The sequence below is a fragment of the Papaver somniferum genome, chromosome 2 (assembly GCF_003573695.1).
Source record: "Papaver somniferum cultivar HN1 chromosome 2, ASM357369v1, whole genome shotgun sequence".
Classification (NCBI taxonomy): domain Eukaryota; kingdom Viridiplantae; phylum Streptophyta; class Magnoliopsida; order Ranunculales; family Papaveraceae; genus Papaver; species Papaver somniferum.
This window is the reverse complement of record NC_039359.1, coordinates 58,442,218-58,465,933: the sequence shown is the minus strand read 5'-3', so window position 1 is coordinate 58,465,933 and position 23,716 is coordinate 58,442,218. Positions and strand designations below refer to the sequence as shown.

The 23,716-nt window shown below is 36.5% G+C and overlaps 1 protein-coding gene, 2 long non-coding RNA genes and 1 other non-coding gene across 6 annotated transcripts; 3 read left to right on the top strand and 1 right to left on the bottom strand.

Moving 5' to 3' along the window:
• The first annotated feature begins 3,149 nt into the window (after positions 1 to 3,149).
• Positions 3,150 to 8,678, top strand: LOC113347752. 3 transcript variants are annotated; one of them, XR_003359229.1, is made up of 5 exons: positions 3,150 to 3,425; positions 4,021 to 4,416; positions 5,462 to 5,831; positions 7,083 to 7,454; positions 7,622 to 8,678. It is a non-coding gene; the product is annotated as an uncharacterized LOC113347752 (long non-coding RNA). The 3 variants fall into 3 exon arrangements; XR_003359230.1 differs by having other exon boundaries at positions 7,619 to 8,678; XR_003359228.1 differs by having other exon boundaries at positions 7,083 to 8,678.
• Positions 8,679 to 16,054: 7,376 nt separating this feature from the next.
• On the top strand, positions 16,055 to 16,126 carry TRNAK-UUU. Its single transcript has one exon. It is a non-coding gene; the product is annotated as a tRNA-Lys (tRNA).
• Positions 16,127 to 16,201: 75 nt separating this feature from the next.
• Positions 16,202 to 20,678, top strand: LOC113347753. Its single transcript, XR_003359231.1, has 4 exons — positions 16,202 to 16,331; positions 17,774 to 17,872; positions 19,913 to 19,995; positions 20,337 to 20,678. It is a non-coding gene; the product is annotated as an uncharacterized LOC113347753 (long non-coding RNA).
• Positions 20,679 to 20,987: 309 nt separating this feature from the next.
• On the bottom strand, positions 20,988 to 22,962 carry LOC113347751 (protein ALP1-like). Its single transcript, XM_026591422.1, has one exon. The coding sequence runs from the start codon at positions 22,775 to 22,777 to the stop codon at positions 21,191 to 21,193; it is 1,587 nt and encodes a 528-aa protein (XP_026447207.1). The 5' UTR covers positions 22,778 to 22,962; the 3' UTR covers positions 20,988 to 21,190.
• Between the last annotated feature and the right edge of the window lie 754 nt (positions 22,963 to 23,716).

Below are 23,716 nucleotides of genomic sequence, written 5' to 3'. Positions count from 1 at the left end.
TTACCTGCAAAATCTATCAAATCGTCTCGTCTTCTTCTTCACAGATCTAAAATCGCAGGAGCAGAGAGAGAAGGAGAATGCAGAAGAGAGAGAAAGAGAAATGGGAAATGAAAATATCTACTGAGATTTCTCTTGTATATATAGTGAAGGGTAGTATTGTCGTTATCAAAATTCATAATAATTAATTATGGGCCAGATCTGAAGAAAATTTTATATTTTGGGCCTAGTAATATCATTTTATGAAAGTATGGAGTTGACAATGTATGATCCATTTGGTGGGGCTTCAAAATACTGAACCCATATAGTAGGGGGTTCTAGTATTTTTCAATATTTATTATTTACTGCATTTCCTTGGATTAATTTGCAGCTATCCCATTTACCTCAAATGTCGTACAGAGAGACCTCCTTCCGCCAAAAAAAAAACAAAGCACAAGTTCCAGACCATATAAACTTACTCACTAACAATAATCTGTTCTATTCATAGATATGTTAGTGTTCTAATTATATATTTCATAGTCTTTTAAATCTAAAGTAAGCAACGTCCAAAAGTGTCAACAGCTCACTTCAGGCCTCGTGGTAGAACTAAGAAGCTTTCATGATGCAAAGTAACGGGTATGCAAAGCTTACCGGAAGTCAGATCCAAGGTAGACAGACAGTAGACGTATAAGACGGCCAAATCATTAGGAAGTTTAAAGAGTACATGCTATCCTAACAGAGCCGACTTAGCTCTGGGGTAGAGCGCGTGATTTTTTTTCCTTTGGTCAAGGGATTTCGTTTTTATCCTTAAACCGATTTTCTTGTTTCTTTTTCTTTCTTTCTTTTTGCATTCATCGATGGGCTTGGCTGACAGTACTTGGGTTTGACCTAACATTGAAATAGAACGCCAAAGGTTATTACTATGCTTTTTTCACAAAATTGGTCAATTAACCCAATAACAACAATTCTTGGATGAAAAAGACATGTAAAATTTGAAACTGTTTAAATGGACGAGAATGTAAAAATAGCCAGGATGTAAATAGTTTCATCCTACCCAAATACTTTTTCTTATTTTAATTTACATCAGGATGCATCCAGTTTCATCCTTGCTATTTTTTAAGTTTAAGCCAGGATGAATCCAGTTTCATTCTTGTTATTTTTCTAGTGTCCATTTCACCCATAGTAATTTTTACTTGTCCATTAAAACCATGTTTTAAATATATTTGGACAAATAATCCATTTTCAGTTGCTTTTTCTTGTAAAAAAGGGACAAATTAGGTTATTACAATGCTACTAAATACAAAATGTCGCAGGGGACATGGAAGGTACTGCAGGTGTATCAATCTTTCTAGAATTCGCAAGTAAAATCAAACCAGAGATGATGAATGGTAGAAGTAAATATGAAATCACAAGTTTTCCCGCAATCTTAACAACAACAAAAAAAAAATGTAAGGAAAAAGTTCAACCAAGAAAAATTACTAAACTATATACTATGGTAACTATAAGAATCCACACCAACCATCCAAGGGAGAAAATTTTTCTCTAGCACTGCTAGAGAAACTTTGATCTAGCAGCATTATGTTGACTCATTTGGGTGCTTGTGACGTCACTAAACTTGGGGTTAACCAAGATTAGTTTATCTTAGTTTACAAACAAAAGATCCAAGACTTATGCTGCTAAAATATGTGTAAAGAAACTCTGGATCATCCTATACTTGTGCGGTTGTGCCACAATACACCACTGACTGAGAAGCAAAACAATAAATCCAAGACTTATGCTGCTAAAATTTGTGTCCAAACAAAATGACTTTGCGAACTCAACTTTGCTTACAGCCATGTTAGCTGCAAGACTCATTTCAGCACCTTCTGAGACCACCTAGATTCCCTCCTTGCTTGCTGCTCTCAACAGCTCAATCATCTCAGCCATTTCTGGCCACAACTAGTGAACTCCCAAAAACCACCTCCACCAGTTGCACCCGTCTATTCTCATACCCTATCCATCTAAATTTCATCACCATTCAACTACAAGAAATCAGTGGCAGCAACAGTCCTGATACCTCCTTTTTCGCTCATTTCTTTTCGCAGAAACTCGACCAAACCACTGAGGAACTCGGCCATTCTTCACTGTCAACTGCCCCAAGAATCACACCACAAGTATTAAGAGCATTATCATGGCAGTTGATCACCGCAACTCCTCCTCACTGTCTATCCTCTCCCCCAGATAGATTCAAAGTCTGATTCCTCTTCATTGAGAAATTAACTCCAACTTGAGAGAGTAGTTCAGCCATTAGCACACCACTTTTTGCCATCTCCAATTCTGAATTCGAAAGTTCTTTTTTAAGGAAATTCTGCGAGCAACTGCAGCGCAGCTTCTGTACGTATAGAGGTAGCCTCCAGCTGGTTGTAGGAAGCTCCTCTTATAGTTTAGTTGCACCTGCAATTTCGAATTCACAAGACCACGAATTTCCCAAGCATACCAGGACCCTAAAACAATCAAAGTCCATGCCATTCATTCGACCAATTAACTGCAGCAGCAGCATCTAGTATCCCTTTTTCGTTTATCATCACAATTAACGACAGCAGTAGCAACTAACCAGATGTGTTCATGGCACAAATTCAATCCATAAACATCCAACTAGAGAAAATAAATCTATCACTTCCATTTATTACCCCGACCCAATTTCAGTTCATGCTAGAAATTTCCAAATTTTATTGCCATAAAGAACTCGAGAATCATAAGGTTCTTTTTTAAACAAAACCTTAAAAAACGGTCTGTGACAAAAATTACTACCAAACTAGAGCTAGTTAGTTGTGGTTGGTGATGTCACAAACAGCCCAAATGAGTGAACGTAGTGCTGCTAGATCAAAGTTGCTCTAGCAAAATTTTCACCCCATCCAAGGAAGAGAAGAAGGTGAGCAGCCCCAGCTGAAGGCGTAAAGCCAACATTCCAGCAAGTGCACTAACATCTCTCCATTTCACCAAACTCGAGTCAGATTTTGAGTGAGGTACATGATTCTACCCAACTCAAGTCAGATTTTGAGTCAGCATCACAATGCCAGATTTGACATTTCACCAAATTGGATTCAGATCCTAAGTCAGATTCAACCAAACAAGGAGCCCTATATAAACGGCCATATTAGTAGGAAAGTTTATCCGATTTTCATTTTCCTCATCCTAGTTCGTAGTGAACGAAGTAAAAGTGTAACAACAGAATCAAAATCTCATCTATGATTCACACCCAAAAATTAGAATCCATCTTTGTCAATATATCTTCACTCCAGGAACAAATTTTTATTAATTTCATACCAATTGGAAGACATGATCAACACTGCTGCTACATCCAATGCTATAAACCCTAAATTTTTTAGGCATGTCAATAGCATTGGAGGTAGCCAGGAGTTCTTTTTTCCTTCTCTCCCTCCCTCCATTGTTATAATTCTCTCCACTAGGTAAAATTTCTACTTCATATCTGTAAAGGGGGGATTTTAAATCTAGGTCATTTAATGAATAATATCTAATTTGATTTGATTTGATTTATGATTTGTTTCTGGTTAAGGGCTTTTTGAGGAATTTTGGATTATCTAATAGTTCGTCAGTGTTTGGTATAATAGATCTAGAAATGATCTGTGAAATGGGAAACCCTTATCAATTTGTTAGATTATTTTGTTTTTGTTTTTGTTTTTAAAGAAAATATATGAAAGTTATGAGAGGAAAGTTTTAGTATAATCATAAAAACCACCTAATTGACTGTGGTTTTGTACACTCCTTGGTCTTTGCTAGTGGGTGTGCAGACTACTTTAGTTAGACCTTATAATGTTTGAGGGATTCATTATGCCATATTTTCGGGTAATTTTTGTTGGGTTGGTTTTGATTATAGTGGATTTTTTTATTTTAGCACTATGTGGTATAACTATACGTGTTAGAATGCATTAAGCGATATTGGGTTTGCTGCAATAATTGTTAATCATGGTATTGTTGTTGTGTTTTTTCACCACTAAGATGTGAGTGACTTTTTAATGATTTGAATGCTGTTTTTGCTATCAGAATTAATTTGTCGGAGCCATGGCGTCAAAGTTGGTTCAGCTGCAACTTGCAAGTGAAAGCATGTCAAGGCTTATGTGCAACGTACTACAAGCAGATGATTGAGAAGAACAAGCAATTCAACTCCTCTTGCAACCTTTAATGTTTGCCATTTCTTGAAAGCTTGAGAAAGGCTCTTATGGAGATAGTTCCACATGCCTAAACAATTTAAGAGCCTTTTCTCAAGTTATAAAGAGATCGCAAACATTAAAGGTTGCCAGAGGATTGCAGGTAATAAGAAATAAAATTGGTTTCAGACCAATTAATTTGATGGGGTTTGAACCTATTCAATCAGGAACCTGCTAGTTTTGAGAAGTGCAATGAATTGTCGAAGCAATTGCTTTAAACTCATCTTGCGAGGTGATTTCTCTGTCATACAGAATATTGTCTTTTACTCACTATAACTTATCGATTTTGGTATGCCTATTGGTCATGGTTGGCCCTGCCTATTTGAGGATTGCTGTTTTATGTCATGCACCCAGTAGTTAACTTGTTAAAAACCACATCCAAGTAGCAATTATAACAGAGAGTTTGTTTCCTTCAGATAAACTAGCTTTAGCTTCTTGTGTTCCTTATCATTTGATTTGATTTGACTTTTTGCTGATACTTCAAAAGAGTCGAGCCTTGCATGATGCTAAACTTGGAAAGGTATAAGGTCATTAACTGGTTCCGAGTTTCTTGTCCAGGATGCTTAATGAAAAAAGATATTAGATTGACAGACTGGCCTGGGCATGTGTCCTAAGCTTGTTGCTCACTTTTCTGTTTTATAGCTCACACTGAGGCTTCTCCTTGGTAGTGCACTCTCATCAGAAATGCATTGGATCTATCCAGGAGTTGAATACCACTTTCACCACCAATTTGAGAGTGATGAAAGCTGTTTTTCCTTCTCTTTCTCACTCCATTTTAAAAAATTCGCTCCATAAAATTTCTCATTTATATGATTTTAATTTTATCTATAGAGGGGGGATTTTAAATGTAGGTCAACTAATATCTAATGTGATCAGATTTATGATTTTTTAACGGTTTGATTTGTATCTGTTTTTAAGGGTTTTTTGATGAACTTTGGGATATGTAATAGTTAGTGATTGGTTGGTATAATAGATCTAAAAGTCATCTGCTAAAGGGGAACTTGGAAACCTACTGACTGTGATTTTATACATTCCTTAGCCTCGACTCTTTACCAGTGGGGTGTACACACTACTGTAGTTAGACCTTCTAACATTTAAGGGATTCATTATGGGTTTTTGGGATACTTTTAGTTGATTTTGGTATTGCATAATTTTTAATATTTATGGTGGATTGTTTGAGTTTGCTTTAATATTTGCAAACATAGTATTGTGACATCTTTTTAGCACTGAGATGTGAGTGACATTTTGGATGATTTTAATGGTATTTTTGCTATCAGTATTGATTTGACGAAGCGATGCGTTAAAAGTGAAAGCATGTCAAGCGGCCTCATCTTTCATTAAGCATGGAGGCACGTACTACAAGCAGATGATTGAGAAGAACAAGCAATTCAACTCCTCTGGCTACCTTTAATGCTTGCAATCTCTTGAAAGCTTGATAAAGGCTCTTATCGAGATATGTTCTACATCCCAAACACTCTAAAGAACCTACTCAAGCTTTAAGAGATGGTCATCATATTGCTATTAAATCAATGATGATTGCAGATAATAAGAAATAAAATTGGTTTCGATCCGATTCATTCTGGAACCTGCTACTGTTGAGAAATGCATTGAACTGTTGAAGCAATTGTTTTACACTCGTCTTGAGTGGTAATTTCTCGCTCTTACAGAATATTGTGTCTTTTACTTATTCAAAATTTATCTGCAACCTTGCTGATTTTGGTATGCCTATCCCTACCTTTTTAGGATCACTGTTTTATGTCACACGGCCAGTAAATTTAACTTGTTAAGAATCACATTACCCAACTAGCAACTATAACAAAGAGTTTGCCTCCTTCACACAAACTAGCTTTTAGTTTCTTGTGTCCCAAATCATTTGATTTCACATTTTTGTGGTACTTCAAAAGAGTCGAGCCTTGCATTATACTAAACTGAAAAGGTATAAGGTCATTAACTGGTCCTACTTTCGTCCTGGATTCTTAATCACAAACGTATTGCATTGACAGACTAGCTTGGGCATGTGTTCTAAGCTTGTTGCTCACTTTCTGTTGAGGATCTCACACTGAAGTCCCTCCTGGGTAGTGCAATCTCATCCGAAGTGCATTTTGTTGATTAATTTGTTACAGCAACTTTTTCACGACTTGGAGCTCTCCTATATATTTATTTCAGAGTATAGTTCTGGTGGAAACTTTTAAGGTTGAAAGTTTTTGATCATGATAAGGAACGTACCTTGCCAAACGGCAACTATATAGTTACAAATGTTAGTTTACAAATTCTAGATTGCTGTTGTTTATTCAGTTCGTCATTAGCTTTATTCATGGTATATACTTTTGGTCCAAACAAACAGGAACTGATGTAACTTTGTACTCTGAGATTCTTTTCCTGACGAGTGACGCCAGTGTAGAAAAGCTGTATTTGTCTCTCTTATCTAAAGGTTATTCTAAGCAGGTTCTGGTGAAGTTAGTATTGTTGGACAATCAATGATGTTTCTGCTCAGCATATAATCTTCTTGATATTGGGGAAATCGTTACTCAATGTCTCTTTCTCGTACTTCATCTGTATTATTAGTTTGCAGTTTCTTTTTATATTTGTAGAAATTGACATGTCGTTATTAATCCCCGTCCAAGCACTGAATTGATAGTCGTTTGAGGTGTTTGTTAATTTGGTCAGTCATGTAGAATCATATTCTTCGTAAACCACAAAACAAACAAGATGCTGTCCTATTGTTAGACCGTATATGAACTACATAATTTCATGCTTTGCACACAAACTTCTATTAATCGAGTGGTAATTGATTTGTTCTTGATGATCATTATATTGATAGTTCTCCATAAAGTGGCTTCTACAAGTCATCTTTTGTTTTTCTCATCAAATGAGTTATGTGTTGGTTTTCCTTTACAGCATTCCTAGCGTATCAAAACTTTCTGGAAGGAGTTAATCACGTGAAGGGCCTTTGGAAGAACAAGCAAGAGCTAAAGATTGAGAATGCAGGGCTTCCAGCTCTTTGGGGGCTGAAGTGCTTCTGCTGGTTTTGTGCTGGTTTTCCTTTACAGCTCTTTTGTGGGAAGAGGATTTTGGTTTACTTGTTACCATGTCGGAAGATGAATCACTGGCGTGAACAAAAGAGAGTTTACAAAGACAGACTGGCCTAGTCATGTGTCCTAAGCTTGTTACCAAGATTCTCTGCCGACCTGTTACTTAGGTTTGTCTCGTGGGGATAGATATAAAGGGACTGCGAAGTGGATTAAGGTTACAGACAACATCAAATCAAAGGTTAGCATGCTGGACTAATTCTTATCTATCTAGAGCTGGTAAAGCTGTGTTAGTTAGCAGTGTCATTGCTATCCTTCCTATATACTTTGTGCCTTTTTTCGGAATGCCAGCTTCCATTATCCAGTAAGTTGAAAAGTTGATGCGCGATTTTTGTGGGATGATAGCAGAAACGTGGGTAAGAAGTACATATGGTGAAGTGGGCTCAGGTTTGTCGAAAGAAGAAAAATGGAGAGTTGGGAGTCAAGAGTTATGTATGTATCTCTCCTCTCTAAATGGTTTTGGAAATACTATCATGAAATATGTGTTGTGGAAGTTGAATAATATTGTTCACAAAGATGTGATTGGTTTTCTTTCCCTCCTAAAGGTGCCTTTGGTACCTTGTTGTGGAAAGAATAATGGGCAGAGAATCTAGCTTCAAGTCCAATATTCTGTACAAGGTAAATAAGAGCACAACAATTCGGTTCTGGGAGGACCCATGGCTCTTTAATGTCGCCTTACGACAGAAATTTGCTGAACTTTTTAGTAAAGCAAGATCTGAAGGCAAAATGGTAAGTGAGGTTGGTTTTGCATCAGGTGAACACACTAATTGGTTGCTTGAGATCCCCGGAAGACTCTCATCCATCCAAAGGCAACAATTGGGGATGATCCAAGAAAAGTTGAATGGTGTTATTTTCAACTGGAACGAGGAAGAGATGCAACGGATTGCCTCTCCCTAAGATGTTTTCTGTAAACTCTGGCTTCCAGCACCTCACCTCTTCTCAGCAGCTTTCTAACTTCGACATCATTAATCGAAAGTACCTCCTATAATTTCTTTCTTCATCTGGCGTGCAGTCCTTTACCGTGGACAATTTTATGCTTAGAGGTATTGTTGCTGATGCTAGGTGTCAGTTATGTGATGAATTCGATTCTATAGATCACATCTTTCTTCACTGCTCCAATGCTTTGAAGATTTGGAATAATTTTCTGCCGGGTCTGGACTGGAATTTCGTCATCCCAAAGGTCTCTCAGTTATTGCATTGTTGTGATGGTTTTAATTCTGCTTATAATATGGCAGACCATCTGGCTCGAGGTTCTGTTTCAAGCCAAATATCTCTCAAAAGGAATTAGGGGCCACTTTTGTTATTCCCATCTATTGAAGAATGTTAAGGGGTGTCTTGAAAATAGAAATTGTCCATGTTGTCCTTCACCTTTATACTAAATCTAAACATATATCCTTTAATTTCATATCTTCCTCTTCTTCTTTTTTCTACTCATCAAACTTTTTTTCATGTTTTTAATTTTGATTGAAACCAAAGACGTCGGTCAAACCAATTTTACGATTGATTGTTTAAAATTAAAACCCAAAATTCATTAACAATAAAGTTGAAACTTAAAACATCAAAAAAGAAAATTCGAGCTAAATAAACAAAAAAAAATAGATGATAGTAGTTGTGATCCAAAATTAGGATTTGATTGCTTGAAATCAAAAATTTGATCGGAAAATTTTTTAAGATTTGCAGTAGCAGGAAAATAATCGGTAGATAACAATCAATTTATCTACCGATTATGGTTGATGTTCTTGAATTTACAGTAGCAGAAACATAATCGGTAGATAATAATCTATTTTACATACCGATTATGGTTGATGTTCTTCATTTCTAAAGAACATCAACCATAATCGGTAGGTAAATTAATTGTTATCTACCGATTGTGTTTCTGCTACTGCTTCAAAATTTTCTGTACTAAAATTAAACACAATCGGTAGATAATGAATATAATTGACTACCGATTATGGCAGTACCAAAATTCAAAAACTGAAGGATTTTGGCAAAATCTCATTTCGGGGACAATACACATTCGGATGTTAAATTAACACAATTAACTACCTATTATGGTAGTACTAAATTCGAAAAGTGAATATATTCGGAGGTTAAAGTAACACCATTTACTACTGATTATGGTAATACCAAAGTTCGAAAATTATAGGATTTTAGCTAGATCTCATTTTGGGGCCAATATACATTCGGAAGTTAAGTTAACTACCGATTATGGAAATACTAAAATACGAAAACTGAATATATCCGGATGTTAAAGTAACACCATTTACTACCGATTATGGTAGTACCAAAGTTTGAAAATTTTAGGATTTTGGCAAAATCTCATTTTGGGGCCAATACACATTCGGAAGTTAAATTAACACAATTAACTACCGATTATGGTAGTACTAAAATTCGAAAACTAAATATATTCGGAGGTTAAAATAACATAATTTTACCATTACAAAAAAATAGGATAAGGGGTGAACTCAACTTAGGTTTGGGTGACCTTTTTTCTTTTTATTGTTGGCCCCTAATTGCCCCTAAAAATGCTAGGCTAATTTGTAAGTATCATGCTTCTGCAACTACATATGTATAGCAGTTTTATTTTTTTAACGTGTACATCTGCTTCTTATAGCAGCTAAACAATAAATTGAGGGCACAAGCAAAAGACAAAGGTGGATAATATTAAGTGAGCGGGTATTGGCACTGATGTGGAAATGGACGAGTATGATGACTTAATACACTGACGGTGATTAGTTTGTACTCTTTAGAGATATCAGTTAGTACCCCATTCCCCCCTTACCAGCATATATTCATATGCTGTTAGTAATGAATGCCTTACATTATTTATTTAACAATGTAGTTACTGAAATTTTCATTAGATCAGTTTGGTCATTCACTTTATATCGACCACGAAGAGTTTTAGACTCCCTTGGACAATTGAGGCCTAGACAGATTAGACTTTAATTGTTAAACACCGGCTATGGCAAGTTACTTTCTGCCAAGTTGCCCCGTTGTTAGAAATGTGAGATCGGGGACAAAATAGATCATTAAGTTTAGGGGTAATGGGACATCAATGCTTTCTTAATTCTTATATATTTATGTAATTCTTTTAAGTTCGATTGTGACATTTCCTTTTTTTTTTATAGGTAACGACCCTTATGAAGATCTCTATCCATAATGAAGTTTCAAAAAGGAAATTTGTGAGCTTGATGTATATCAAGGTAGTATATATAGCTTTTGTTCCTATTTAAACTTCTTTTGCTTTTACGCTGGGTATATAATGGAGTATGCATGGATGGTATTCCACACTTTAGGCGATGTCTTTTAGTTTATATATTCTTTTTGTGGAGTTGAGGGGAATCAGTAAGTGGATTGGCATGTTGGTGCTGTTCCTCAAGTCTCTGGTCTTCATGTCTAAAATTAGCAACGTCCATAAATGTCTGCTAATTTCAGGCCTTCTGAGTAGAACTAAGAAGCTTTTACGAATCATGATGCGGCACAGACGGTATGCAAAGCTCACCAGAAGATCCAAGGTACATTCAAGAATGGTATAAAAGAAATTAGTGATGGCAGATCCTTACTGGAGATTTCCCAATGGTATTCCTCCAGAAAAGAGGTATTATTATTGTACCTTATTACCCTAATTATTATTTTTTTGTTTCTTTCAGATCCCTAAATCTGTATAAAACTTTGTTAAATTGCCAAATCAAAATATATTTGGGGGGCTTTAGAAAAACAGATGGTATGATTTCTTCTTTAAGCTGTCATTCATGGGTGGTTGGCTTTAATTTTAATGATTTGGCTTTAATTTCTTTTAGTCCATACCTCTAATTTTCGAAAGTATCTATTTTTGTGGAGTTGAGTTTGTACTCAAGGCATTGCAATAAACACCTGGTCAATGAACATGAACACATCATATGTAATTCCATAGAGACCCTTATGAGGATGACATGATTAGTGTTTGTTTTGTTAGTGTTACACATAGGATTTGAACCCATTAACACCTTTTAAAGCTTGAGTTGTTGAAAATATTTTATTTATTTTTTTGCATTATTTTGCGCAAGTAGAGTGGCTTGTATTTATCTTGCGATTTGCAGTAGGTACAGAAGCTGAAAAGCAGTGGGGTTTAACTATATAGGGGATTTTAATAAAGTGCCACACTTCCAATATGCAGTTTCTGAAAATGCCACCGTTTTTTTCAGAGTTTATTAAATGCCATACTCTTGACTTTTTTCATCCCGTTTTTTTGAGATAACGGTTAATGGCTGTTAGTCTCTGTTAGTGCATACGTGGCATTAAATAACCCGTACAAAATTACATAGAAGCCCCTGAATCAGTTAACAGGGATTGAGTCAATCAGTTATAGAGTAGTGAGTTAACCGGTTATAGAGTAGTGAGTTAACTCGCGACTCGGTGCACGTGAGAAAAACGTGCAAGATTTGCTAACGGTCGGAATACACGTGGGATCAATCTAAGAGAAACAATCTATACTAAAAATGAAAAATGGTATAATTTCCTCCAGAACAGGCTTGCAATTGAAGGACTGTCGCTAGGTGTGTTTACAAAACCAACTCCAATTATTGACAAAGCAAATTCAGAAAACAAAAACTGCTTCCAAAATTCTGTGAAATCCGTACACCCCGTAGTAACAAGAAAAAAGAGATTGGGTGCAGAACCTAATCCTTCAAGAGGCCTCGCTGCTTGAAACATTCTAGCATGGCAACACCAATCTTAGCTGGAGACTCGACCACGGTAACCCCAGCTGCCCTCAGGGTCTTGATTTTGTCATGGGCAGAACCTATCCTTCAAGAGGCCTCCTGACACAATAACTGCATTTGCAACAACAACAAAATTAGGATGACAAGGCTAATAACAGAGAAACCTCACAGCTTAAGTAAGATGCAGAAACAAATGAAACACGATACATGATATGCTCAGGCATCTATAGCTAACAGGCATACCTCCAGCATGACCCATATGACGACCGGGTGGAGCTGTAAGACCGGCAATGAATGCTACTATTGGCTTCTCAGTTCCACTTTCCTGTATCATAGATAACACAAATCAGTTCCACTCAACAACATGACACAATTTATGAATTAAAAAACTGTTCTGAATACTAATTTAGGTCCAAGGGCAAGTTTGCAACCCATAAGATTCTTCTTAATTGCCCTTTTTATACAAAAGATACTCCACAAATTTATATTTCAATATACCTTGATTAAAGCAGCAGCATCCTCCTCTGCAGTTCCTTTATCTGCAGCGCCAGCTCAACTCTCAGAACCAACCACTTGGTACCCTTCTCTGCATCACTAGCCACTGCATCATTGCTTCAATCTCACTCCATAGCAGCACCTCAGTTTCAGCTGCATCACTACTACAAGCCTACAAACAGCTCACTAGACTCTGTCTTCAATCCACCACCAGTCACTCTTCACCAGGATCACTTCAATTCCATCTGACCAGCTGCAACAAACCCCAATTCCAACAGCAGCAACCTGTAGCTTATTCTGCTCTTGCATTAGCTTTCTTTGCATCAACAACCAACATCAGCTGCCACCTCCTGCAATCTTGAACTCAAGGAGCAACAACATTTCACCAGCTTTCTTCCCTTGCTTCGCCAGTAGTCGCCAAACCCTTCAGCTTACAGCTCACAGCATCAGAATGGCAGAAGCAGCAGCAACATTGTCTCCCAAATGCAGTATCAACTTGTACCACCTGCACTATTTCTGTCTCAAGCCTTCCATTAACTGCCATCATCTGCAACATGCTCTTCTTGAATTCCAGATTCATCTCCTCAGCAACACAAACAAAACCCCAGTCCGAGACAAACCCATTTGAATAGCAGACAACACAAGGCAAGACCAACACTCCATTGCAGTACTGTTGCATCCATTCTACCAACATCACCACACAAACTCAGCTCGAAACCATTCACCAGTTCATACCAACAGCATCAGTTCACCCAACCAACAATTCATAAACCCATTAGCTCATTCAAATCCCTATAATTCCTAACACATGCATCTAACGGTTCCTGCTGCTCAATAAGACAACCACCCTTCACCAGCGCATACTCCATCCCTCTTCCATGTATAGCAAAATCTTCATCTGAGTTCATCATTCTCTCTTATTTCAGTTCAATCCCAAGCCAAAACCCATTATTTCTCATCCTCCATCCATCCAATTTTCACTCAGTTCGAACCCTTGAGCTTCACATAACCTAATTCTGCCAATTCATCAACAACAGACTCATCTTCTCCATATTCTCATCAAATTCAGATGCCAACATAACCCATCTCTCAATTCCTTGTAAACATAACCCATCTCTCCAATTCCTTGTAAACTTGGAATCTCAGTTCCATTTCTTCAACAGCAGAATCAGATTCAATTATCTTTTTGAACTCAAAACCGTGTTTTAATCCAAGACCCATGTCTAACATGTTGTGTTGTTCTCAAACTCAATCCTGTAACAACCCCATATTCCTCCTTCATCGATCTATAACAGCAGCAGAGAGACATGCGTAAGAGGAGAAAGAATTGGGGAAGAAATGGATCCCTTCTTCTCGACCCCTAATTCAACCCATTAAATAACCCTTTACTCAGACACTAAACCTAAGCAAAATCCAGCTGAAAACTGACTCAAACCCTAATTTCTTCCACTAGAGAACAGAGCGGACAGAGAGAAAGAGAAAAAACTAGAAGAAAAATGAAGCGATACAAACTGTTTTCAATCCCACGAAGGATAAAGTAGTCATTTAGCCTGTGCTACGTGTAATAATTTCGTGCACGACATCTTGAGCCGTCCATATAAGACACGTGTAAGTAATCTTGACAAAGTCAAAAAAATTTGACCAATCATGTGGGTCCAAGGCGTTAGTGCTAACGGTTGTGGCATTAAATAAACTCTGAAAAAAACGGTGGCAGTTTCTTGAATCGGGATTTGCAAGTGTGTCATTTTGTTAAAATTCCCTTCTTTCTTTCCAAAAACTAAAACCAGAACAGAACAAAGTGTGGCCTTTTCAGAAACCTTGCTTGGTTTTATCAAGTTAGAGCTCATTTTTTTTTTAATATATTTTTCCTTTTTTTTCTTCTCTTGATGTGGATGGGGAGGGACTGTTGGTCTGGTGATGTGGAAAGAGTTTATCATCTTAGGTATCCTTATCTGATTATTATGGCAACTAATTTAATTAGGATTATCTTAAGCAAGTTGCAAAATGTTTAAGATTTTTTTAATTGATTTTGTAATGTTTTATCTAGACAAATGTAGCTTGTGTTTGTGCTTAAAGATACACAAAATTGATCAAAAAGACCAAAAATGAAAAATCCTGGGTGAAATAGATTCTTAGCTTTTGATACTGTTCATATAGCCAAAAGTCAGAAATATACTGTTTATATAGCCAATTTGGATATTTCATCCAGGAAAATTAAAACAAAAAAATATGTGTTACCTAAAATACCCCTGAATTTTTTAAACTCTTCTTTTCAAAGAGAATTTCTTTCTCTTTTCATAACTCCTCGTCCCCGAGCTCCTGAGAATTCCTCACCTGCAGAATTCGATCGAAAATTTAGAGCTCGTGTATTTTTTTTTTCATATCTGGTTGATCAATCATGGTGATTAACGATTCTTGAATCGAAGATTAGATTACTCCACTTTCAAGTCATATAATATCATCAACAACCAGTAACACAAATCAGTAAGTTTCAAGTTTCAATTAATCTTATTTTGATTTCGTTTTTGTCTAATTCTTTGTAATGCATATCTGGATATGTCGATTTTGAAGTTTCTTTATCAATTATTATGGGATTTTTGACTATCTTTTGGTTTTAGTTGTTGATTTTGATTATCTAGGGTTTTACTAATAACCAATTATTTTTTGGTTTTAGTTGGTGCATGTAAACGTGATTATTTGTTTATATCCAATCGATTGATTGTTTAAACCTGCTGAAACAATATACACAGATTCAAACCAAATTGATTAAAGTGATAACAGAAAATGGGCTAGATGATGGATGAAACTAGATGTTAACTGAGATATGAAACTAGATGATGGATGAACTGAGAGATAACCAAATTTCGGTGTTTTGATGTGAACAGAGAGATGGCTCTATGATGGATGAACTGAGTGATAACCAAATTTCATTGTTTTGATGTGAACTGAGAGATTGTTATATCATGGATGAACTGATTGATAACCAAATTTCATTTTTTTGATGTGAATTGAGAGATGAAACAAGATGATGGATGAACTTAGGTCTGCAATTTGTTTTCTAAAATATTAATCTATTTGGAACTCAATTTCATCCATCATCTGTGAACCCTTTTTGTGAACCATTTCTTCCCCAATTCTTTAATTTCATCCATCATCCCTTCTAAAATATTAATCTATTTGGAACTCAATTTCTTTTTAATTTTACTCCGTGCTCATACCTGTGAACCTATTGAACTGCAGTCCGGAGATAAGGCTATGGTCACGTGTTTGTTGAGTTTAGTGATGCAAATGTGCTTTGACTGCCATGCACGCACATTTTGTGATTTTCTTAAATGGAGTTGAGGGGAATCGGTAAGTGGATTGGCATGTTGGTGCTGTTGTTCAAGTCTCTGGTCTTTATGTCTAAAATTAGCAACGTCCATAAATGTCTGCTAATTTCAGGCCTTCTGAGTAGAACTAAGAAGCTTTTATGAATCATGATGTGGCCTTCTGAGTCTAAAATTACCATTTTTTTTTAATTTTTTTTTATGCTTCAAAAAAAACATGATATATCACATCACTTAAGTAGTACATATAATAGCAACGAGCCGACTTAGCTCAGTGGTAGAGCGCGTGACTTTTAATCCCGTGGTCAAGGGTTCTATCCCCTTAGTCGGCGGATATACACCTGTTTCATCCTTTTTACCCTCTGTTTCATCTCCCGGGCCTGGCTGAGTACTTGCAGGTAATTTTGGCAAGACTTCTCTGAAGTTCATATCTTCTTTTGCAGCAAAAACTTTAAGTGGGGACTAGTTGCGAACAAAGAAATCTAGTGATAGCAGATACTTGCAGGAGATTTCCTAATGGTGTTCCTTCAGAAAGAGGTATTACTTCTATTTTACTTATTCATCTAAAAAAATATTGTTTCTTTCAAATCCCTAAATCTGTATGAAATTTTGTTAAATTGCAAAATCAAATATATTTGGGTGCTTTAGAAAAACAGATAGTATGATTTCTTCTTCAAGCAGTCATCCATGGGCGGTTGGCTTTAATTTCAATTATTCTGCTTTCGCTTCATGATATATATATATATAGTATTGCATACCTCTAATTTTCGTATGTATCAATTTTTATGGAGTTGAGCTTATACTCAAGGCATTGCGATAAACACCTAGTCAATGAGCACGAACACAGCATATGTAATTCCATAACATGATTACTGCTTGATTTGTTAGTGTTACACATAGGATTTTGACCCATTATCACCTTTTAAAGCTTGAATTGTTGAAAAAGATGTTTTTTTTGGGGGTAGAGCAAGTAGAATGGCTTACATCTATCTATCTTGCGATTTGCAATAGGTACAGAAACTGAAAAGAAGTGGGTTTAAGTATGTATACTGGGACACAAGACTGTTGCGTAATTGGGCTTCTCATGTAATGAACAATTCCCTTTTTTGCGAGCTGGAATCATGTTTAGTTCATTACTTAGTCAGTCTTAATTGGAGATACGCGTTTTGGGTTATAAATAAGTGAAAGTGAAGCTAGAAAACAGATAGTATGAGAGCAGATGTTAGTCTTGTTTGCTCTTTGCTGGTTTTGTACTAGTGTCTTAGCTCATTTTCACTGTAAGATATGGGTGCATTTGGTAGTGGAGGTAATCAGTTTGGCAGGATTAATTTATACTCCGGGAAACTACTTTGTGGAATTTGGTTGCAAAATTGCACTATTTACATCACAAATATGATCAGAAGAGTATTCGTAGAAAGAGTAATGAGAAGAGGGTAGCTACAATTCCGTTACCATTGCTTGCTTCTGCATACAATATTGTTGTCATAGATCAATATGCATGAACAAGGTAGTGTATTTCATATGTCATAATCCACTATTCCACTTTCATTCACTCCGAAGATTGGAGTGCTTAGAGTCATTGTCTACTTGTATGCATTGTTATCCAATCAGTGAAAGAATGGAACTTCATTGGTTTATTGTTGGTAGTTACCTCTTACCAAGTCATAGGATACATTTACACGTGATTCTTTGTTAACCTCTCAATCATGGTTTGGCTCTAATTTTAACAATTCAGCTCCTGTTTCACGATATATGTGTTAAGTCCATGGACTCCATACCTCTAATTTCGAACTTCTTTTTTACCAAGTCCCACTTATTCTATATTGTTCTGGCTGAGTGAGTTCTTGCAAGTAATTTTTTTGCTACCGGGCCTGGCTGAGTGAGTTCTTGCAAGTAAATTTTTTGGCACGACTTTTTTCATAGCCCTTGTTTGGTTTTCATAAGTAGAAAATCTGGAGTTTTATTTTCTTTTTTTCCAGCAAAAACGTTAGCTGTGGGGGGAAATGTTTGAGGAAATTTTTGATTAGTGATGGCAGATCCTTACTGGAGATTTCCTAATGGTGCTCCTCCAGAAAGAGGTATTACTTCTATTTTACCTTAGTTACCCTTTTGTTTTTGTTTCTTTTAAATCCCTAAAATCTGTGTGATTCTACTTTAAGCTGTAATTTATGGGTGGTTGGCTTTAATTTTAAGGATTTAGCTTTTGTTTCATGATACATACCTCTAATTTTCTAAAGTATCAATTTTTTGTGGAGTTGAGTTTATACTCTCAAGGCATTGCAATAGCAATAAACATAGTCAATGTACACATAAGATTAAAACCCATTAACACCTTTTAAAGCTTGAATTTGTTGAAAAAGATGTTGTTGATGATTAGCAATTAATAGGTATAGAAATTGGAAAGAAATGGGTATATGGATGTATGTGACATAAGACTGTTGCTTAGTTGTGCTTCTCATGTGCTGCACCAATGAACATTTTCCCTTTCTGCAAGCTGGAATCATGTAGTTTTTTGTATTAGTTCATTACTTCATCAGTCTTTAGTTGTAGATTTGTGTTTCGGGTTATGAGTAAGTAAAAGAGAAACTGGAAAACGGATAGTATGAGAGATGTTTGTGTAACTGACAGCAAACTGCAGTCTAGAGGCATTCAGCTGACTTCAAAGTGCTTGTTGTTTAGAAGCATATTTTGTGGAATTGAAATACAGGGTTGCAAATATGGAGCTGGCTGGGAGCTGTTTTTCAACTTTCTATTCCTGTTTCTTTTAGCAAACTTAGCAGTTTAGTTAAGCAAAAAAGTCCAGTGGTAAAAGAAATTTGGATGGTGGCTGAAACTGGTGCTATGATGGAGTTGTGGTTTTTGAAGGAATAAAGTGTTCTTTGAGCAAATTCAACCTGATTGTAGGAAGGTTAGATGAGAATATGGTAGGCAGTTAGTTCAGGATTGTAATTAAAGATTTAATGGTACAATGTGGAATACTTGTGATGATCTTCAAATCCTTTCTCTTTTTGGTCTTGGACAAAGGAAGGTTAGCAAATTGCAGGTGGTCATTACCTGATATTCCCAGGAGCTGCTGGTTTTTGGTTTTTAGCTATAAACCATGTGGGTGGGGTCTTAAAGGCAGTTGCAGGGGATTAGGATCTGCGACTAAGTTGCGGAGGTCTTTGCAGTTATTATGGCAGTGGAGTGGGATGTGAGTAAGGCAATAAGCTTCTTCAAGTAAATTCAGATTAGCGGTGATTATAGCTTTATCAAACTGGTAATGTTCCTTGGTTTGTCATGGCTAGATGGTTAATTTCCTCTATAATGGTAAATTGTCTCTAGAAATTTTGATAAGCTAAGCTATGTACATAATTTTCCTGGGGTGAATTTTTCAGTCGATAAGCTTGCAAAGAAAGGTGCTCGGTCAGCAATGGAAGAATATGACTCTGTGCCTCCTTTCTCGGATAGATTAGAATGGCCGGACCTTGATTACTTTAGTTTTATATGGGTCTTGTTTTCTTCTTTGGTTTATTTTGTTGTTTTTTTTTTGGCTGTGACCATCTTTTGATTCTATTATGTCTCTCTTTTTCATTAGGTATTCTTCTTCTCGCCTGCATTGTTTCTGTGTCTTTATGTGGTAATCATATATCATAAAATTCGGTTCGAATAAGCAAAACATCAGTTAAGTTATCAAATGGGTGTATGGATGTCGTAATATTTTCTTACTGTAGGAGCTGAACACAATATATCCATGCCATTTCTTTATATAAGGCATGCATTACACTAGAAATTAGTAGGGAACTCGTGTTCTTGGAAACCCAGTGTCTTTAAATATAAAGATTACTGGAAATCACATTTTTGTGGAATCAATCATGAAAGGTAGTTCTCCGAGGCATTAAACTGCACATTCTTAGGTAATTTTTCTAAACCCACAAAGCAATAAACTGTTCAGAAACCAGTATGTCGCAGTCTATTTGTTTATAAGCCTTTCCTTCAAAGGTGACCTCGAAGTTTTACTTGTTATCTATCATATGCTAGTGATAAACGTTTTGAGTAAGTTGTTCACATGTTTTTCTGTTCTTTAGCTCTCTTTCTCCTAACTTTATTCTCATACCTGTGAACCTGTTGAACTGCAGTCTGGAGATAAGGCTATGGTCCTGTGTTTTGTTGAGTTTTAGTGATGCAAAATGTGCTTTGACTGCTATGGACGCTCTTCAAGGTTTGTATAGTACGAACACATTGTTCAAGAATTTTGCAGATTAGCTAACTTTAATGTGCACTGAAACCCTTCTGTTTCATACATTTGAGACACTGATATTATGGTTGATGTACTCTCCAAGCTCGTCATGATTATGTGGTCACTGAAACTTCAATTTGTTGACTGTACTACACTGCTTGTGCAGCACCCAAAGAGACCCACCATTTAAATGTTCATCAATATGAATGTTTATGCTGCATCTGACGGATTCTATTCCTGTCACTTGTATTGTGTTGCTAATAATTTACTTTTTCTATAATAAATTTAGAATCAATGGTAATAAGAGTTGTGTGTTTGTGCAGGTTATAGGTTTGATATCAAGAACCCAGAGGCTCAAACCTTGAACATTCAGTTCGCACAATTCCCTTCTAAACTGCCCCCAGCACTCAGTCAGGAATCTCCTGGCGAACAAAGGGATGAACACTAATCGGCGGTGAAGTATCTACCATCAGAGCCATTTCAAATCAGATAGATTGTTTGGTGTTGTAATCTCTGACGTCGAACTCAGCTTTTTTCACGTCGAAATTCGGTTTTTGTGTGGTCTGATTTCTGGGTTTGTTTAGAATCACCCAAATATAGGCCGACATTCTTTAGGCTCCATGGATTAAGTCCCAATTATTACTAATTCATTCAGATTTAATATTCTTCTTAAGCATTTCCCATGCTTTCTTTGAAACTGACCTCAGAAAATCTCTGATCCACAACAGACGGTGAAATTGTCAATGAAGGTAAGCCAAACAGAAGAGAACAAAAATTAGCCTTACAAGCAAAACAGGAACAACCCGATATCACTGCAGTGCAATGGTAAAGTTATTGGGTGATGTTACCAGTGAAACTTATTAACATCAAATTCTTTACAGGAACAAATATAAGGCAGACATGAATTCAATTCTTCTAAAGGTAATTGCAGGACGAACACCAATTTGGAAGACAACATTTAAAGAACACTAGAGTTGAAAAAATGATGATCATCTGTTCATATAATTAGTACTTTCAGGTACATATGGAACAAACTGGATTTTAGAGTCAATGTATAGAGCAAAAGATCAAACTTATACAAAAACATAAAACAAAACAATCCCCATTTTGGTTCTTGGAGTGGCCTATCCTAATTTCGAAACAAAAAAAGACTTGCAGCAAGCAACTAAATCTAAAACTACAAGAAACTAGTGCCTGCAAGACCATGATGCAACAAATTATGAGCAATGTTGTCTCTAGTTTTTATCGAACTCATAGATCTCAAACTATTTTCCGGTATCATTTCATCGTCGAACAACTCAAACTTCACATCAGGATCCATTTCTTCATTCCTCATCTCGCAGATATTATGCAGAACACAACAAGCTCCGAGAACAACAGGCAAATCTTGAAGCTTCATTTCTGTTCTCTTCTGCAAACAACCCCATCTACCTTTCAACCTAGCAAAAGCACTTTCACCAACACGTTGAATGTCGCCGATCTTCTCATTAAAAGCGTGTTGAGTCCATGTAAGATTATGTTGAGTGTAAGGAACCAACACCCAATCCATTAACGGATACCCACTGCTTCCAACAATCCAAGAACCTTTCAATTGACCACCATTAGCTCTCTGGTACAAAGCCGATTTCTCCAACACTTGGTCATCGGGCATCGAACCAGGCCAACCAATACAAACATCGGTAAACACCCCTTTCGGATCAACAACCCCTTGCACCGTAATCGAATACGAAGTCTTCTGATTCCTCTCAGTATGCCTCTTATTGAAATAAGCCGAAACACTAATCTTCGGCGCAATAATCGGTATATGCGTCGTATACATTGATCCAACCACATTCGGTATCCTCGAAACCGACTCAAATTCCTTCTCAATGTTCTTCAATTTCTCCTCATCAGGCCACTGTAAGAACTTAGGCATCAACACAGTCTTAATCGCCAAACACACCTCGAGAACAAGCTTATGACAAGTCGATATCCCCAACCCAAACCGTTCCGAAACGTGCCTGAGCGGCGCACCGGTAGCCAATCTCCATATACACACAGCGACCCTTTGTCGAACAGGTATCGCCTGTCTAAGCATTGTATCAACTTTCACCACATCTTTACTCAATTCATCACAAATCAAATTAAAAGTCTCTTTCGACATCCGAAACTCTTTACGGAAATCCGCCTCTGGGTAATCCGGATGACTACATTGATCCCACCAAGCTGTTGATCTATCTTTAACCCATAATCTCCTCTGATTCCCCCCACTTTGAACTTTACCTTCTTTTGCAGATAACCCTTTATTAGCAGCAGCAGTACTAATAGCAGAAGCAGCTGCTATTTTATTAGCAGTGGATAATCTTGACTGTTGTATGTAAAATTGATCAGATTGCTGTTCTAAATCAGTGTAATCATCCTGTAAATCATTGTAATAATCAATCATGGTTTGTTTTTTCTGTCTATGATTTGTCTCAATAAGTTGTTGGATTTCATCTGATGATTCTAATAACTTTTCTTGTTGTTCTTCTTGTTCTAATAATAAAAAACTTGTAACTAATTCTTTTAGTGCCTCTTTTTTCTGTTTCTTCTTTGGAGCTGCAGCAGCAGTAGTAGTAGTCCTCTTCTTCATATTGTTTCCCTCTTCTTCTTCTTGTCTTCTCCTCTTGGTGGCGGTGGTGGTGGTGGTGGTGGTGGAGGTGGGTTCTTTCATGGTTTCTTCAAGTAAACTGTAAATGAATGAACAATCCTCGGCAAATATATCAGGAGGTGTTGGAATTATCATCAAGTAGTAGACTTTTTTTTTCAAAGTGGGACTAGTTAGGTGACTTTTTACTCTGTTTTGCTGTTGTTTTATGACTTTTTGAGGATCTGGGTACTGTAAATTTTTGATTCAATTGATGGAATTGTCTTTACTAATTTTCTTTGTTGTGTGCAGAAGGATGAATTTATGAAGTGTGAAATGAGAAATGGAGTCTTGAGAGTATATATATGAGGATTTTGGTAAATGGGAACGCGGTTTAGATGATTCATGGGAAGATGGGAAAAGAGGAGGCGTGTCGGTGTAAGCGAGGAAGATAACGCGGTTTGGGTTTTTTTTAGGGCACGAGTTAGCATGTGAAGGTGGAAGGGGCCACGAAGGGTCGTATTGGGGGGAGGGGGTCTTTGCTTGTTGAGGACGAGTTAAGGTCTTTTTCTTTGGATTGGATTTGTTTGATTTTAGGAAGAGATTCTTTTTTTATTTTATTTTTGTAATAAAAAATGTGCAGACATTCTTCAGGTGACACCTGGAATTAAGCTTTTATGTTTTTGTTTGTACTTTTTTTTCTTTTCACTTTTATCGGGTGAAAATTTCTTTTAAGGAGCGTTTTGGATTCTACGAGTGCTTCTTTTCGGTAAGTCAGAATTTAAGAGCAAAAACAACTTGCTTCATAAAAAAGGTTTTTTTCGATTCTAAAAGTAATTTTCAAATTACATGCCTAGACAACTTTCTCTTATTTTTGCTTCTGAAAACTGAAAATATGACATATTTGTTTTATAAAAATCGGAAATTAATTTTATAAGTGGTATCCAAACAAGCTTTAAAAGATGTTTGGACACCAAAAGTAAAAGTCAATCTGAATTAGAAGCAAAAAAAAATTTGTTTCATAACATAGTTGTTTTTTTCGCTTTCGTGTGTTTAAACTAACATCTGACATTTTTACTTCCAACAAGCAACTTCTTA

Excerpts from the sequence above, each read along its gene's own strand:
- LOC113347751 (XM_026591422.1), bottom strand. The coding sequence starts at position 22,777 with ATGATAATTCCAACACCTCCTGATATATTTGCCGAGGATTGTTCATTC.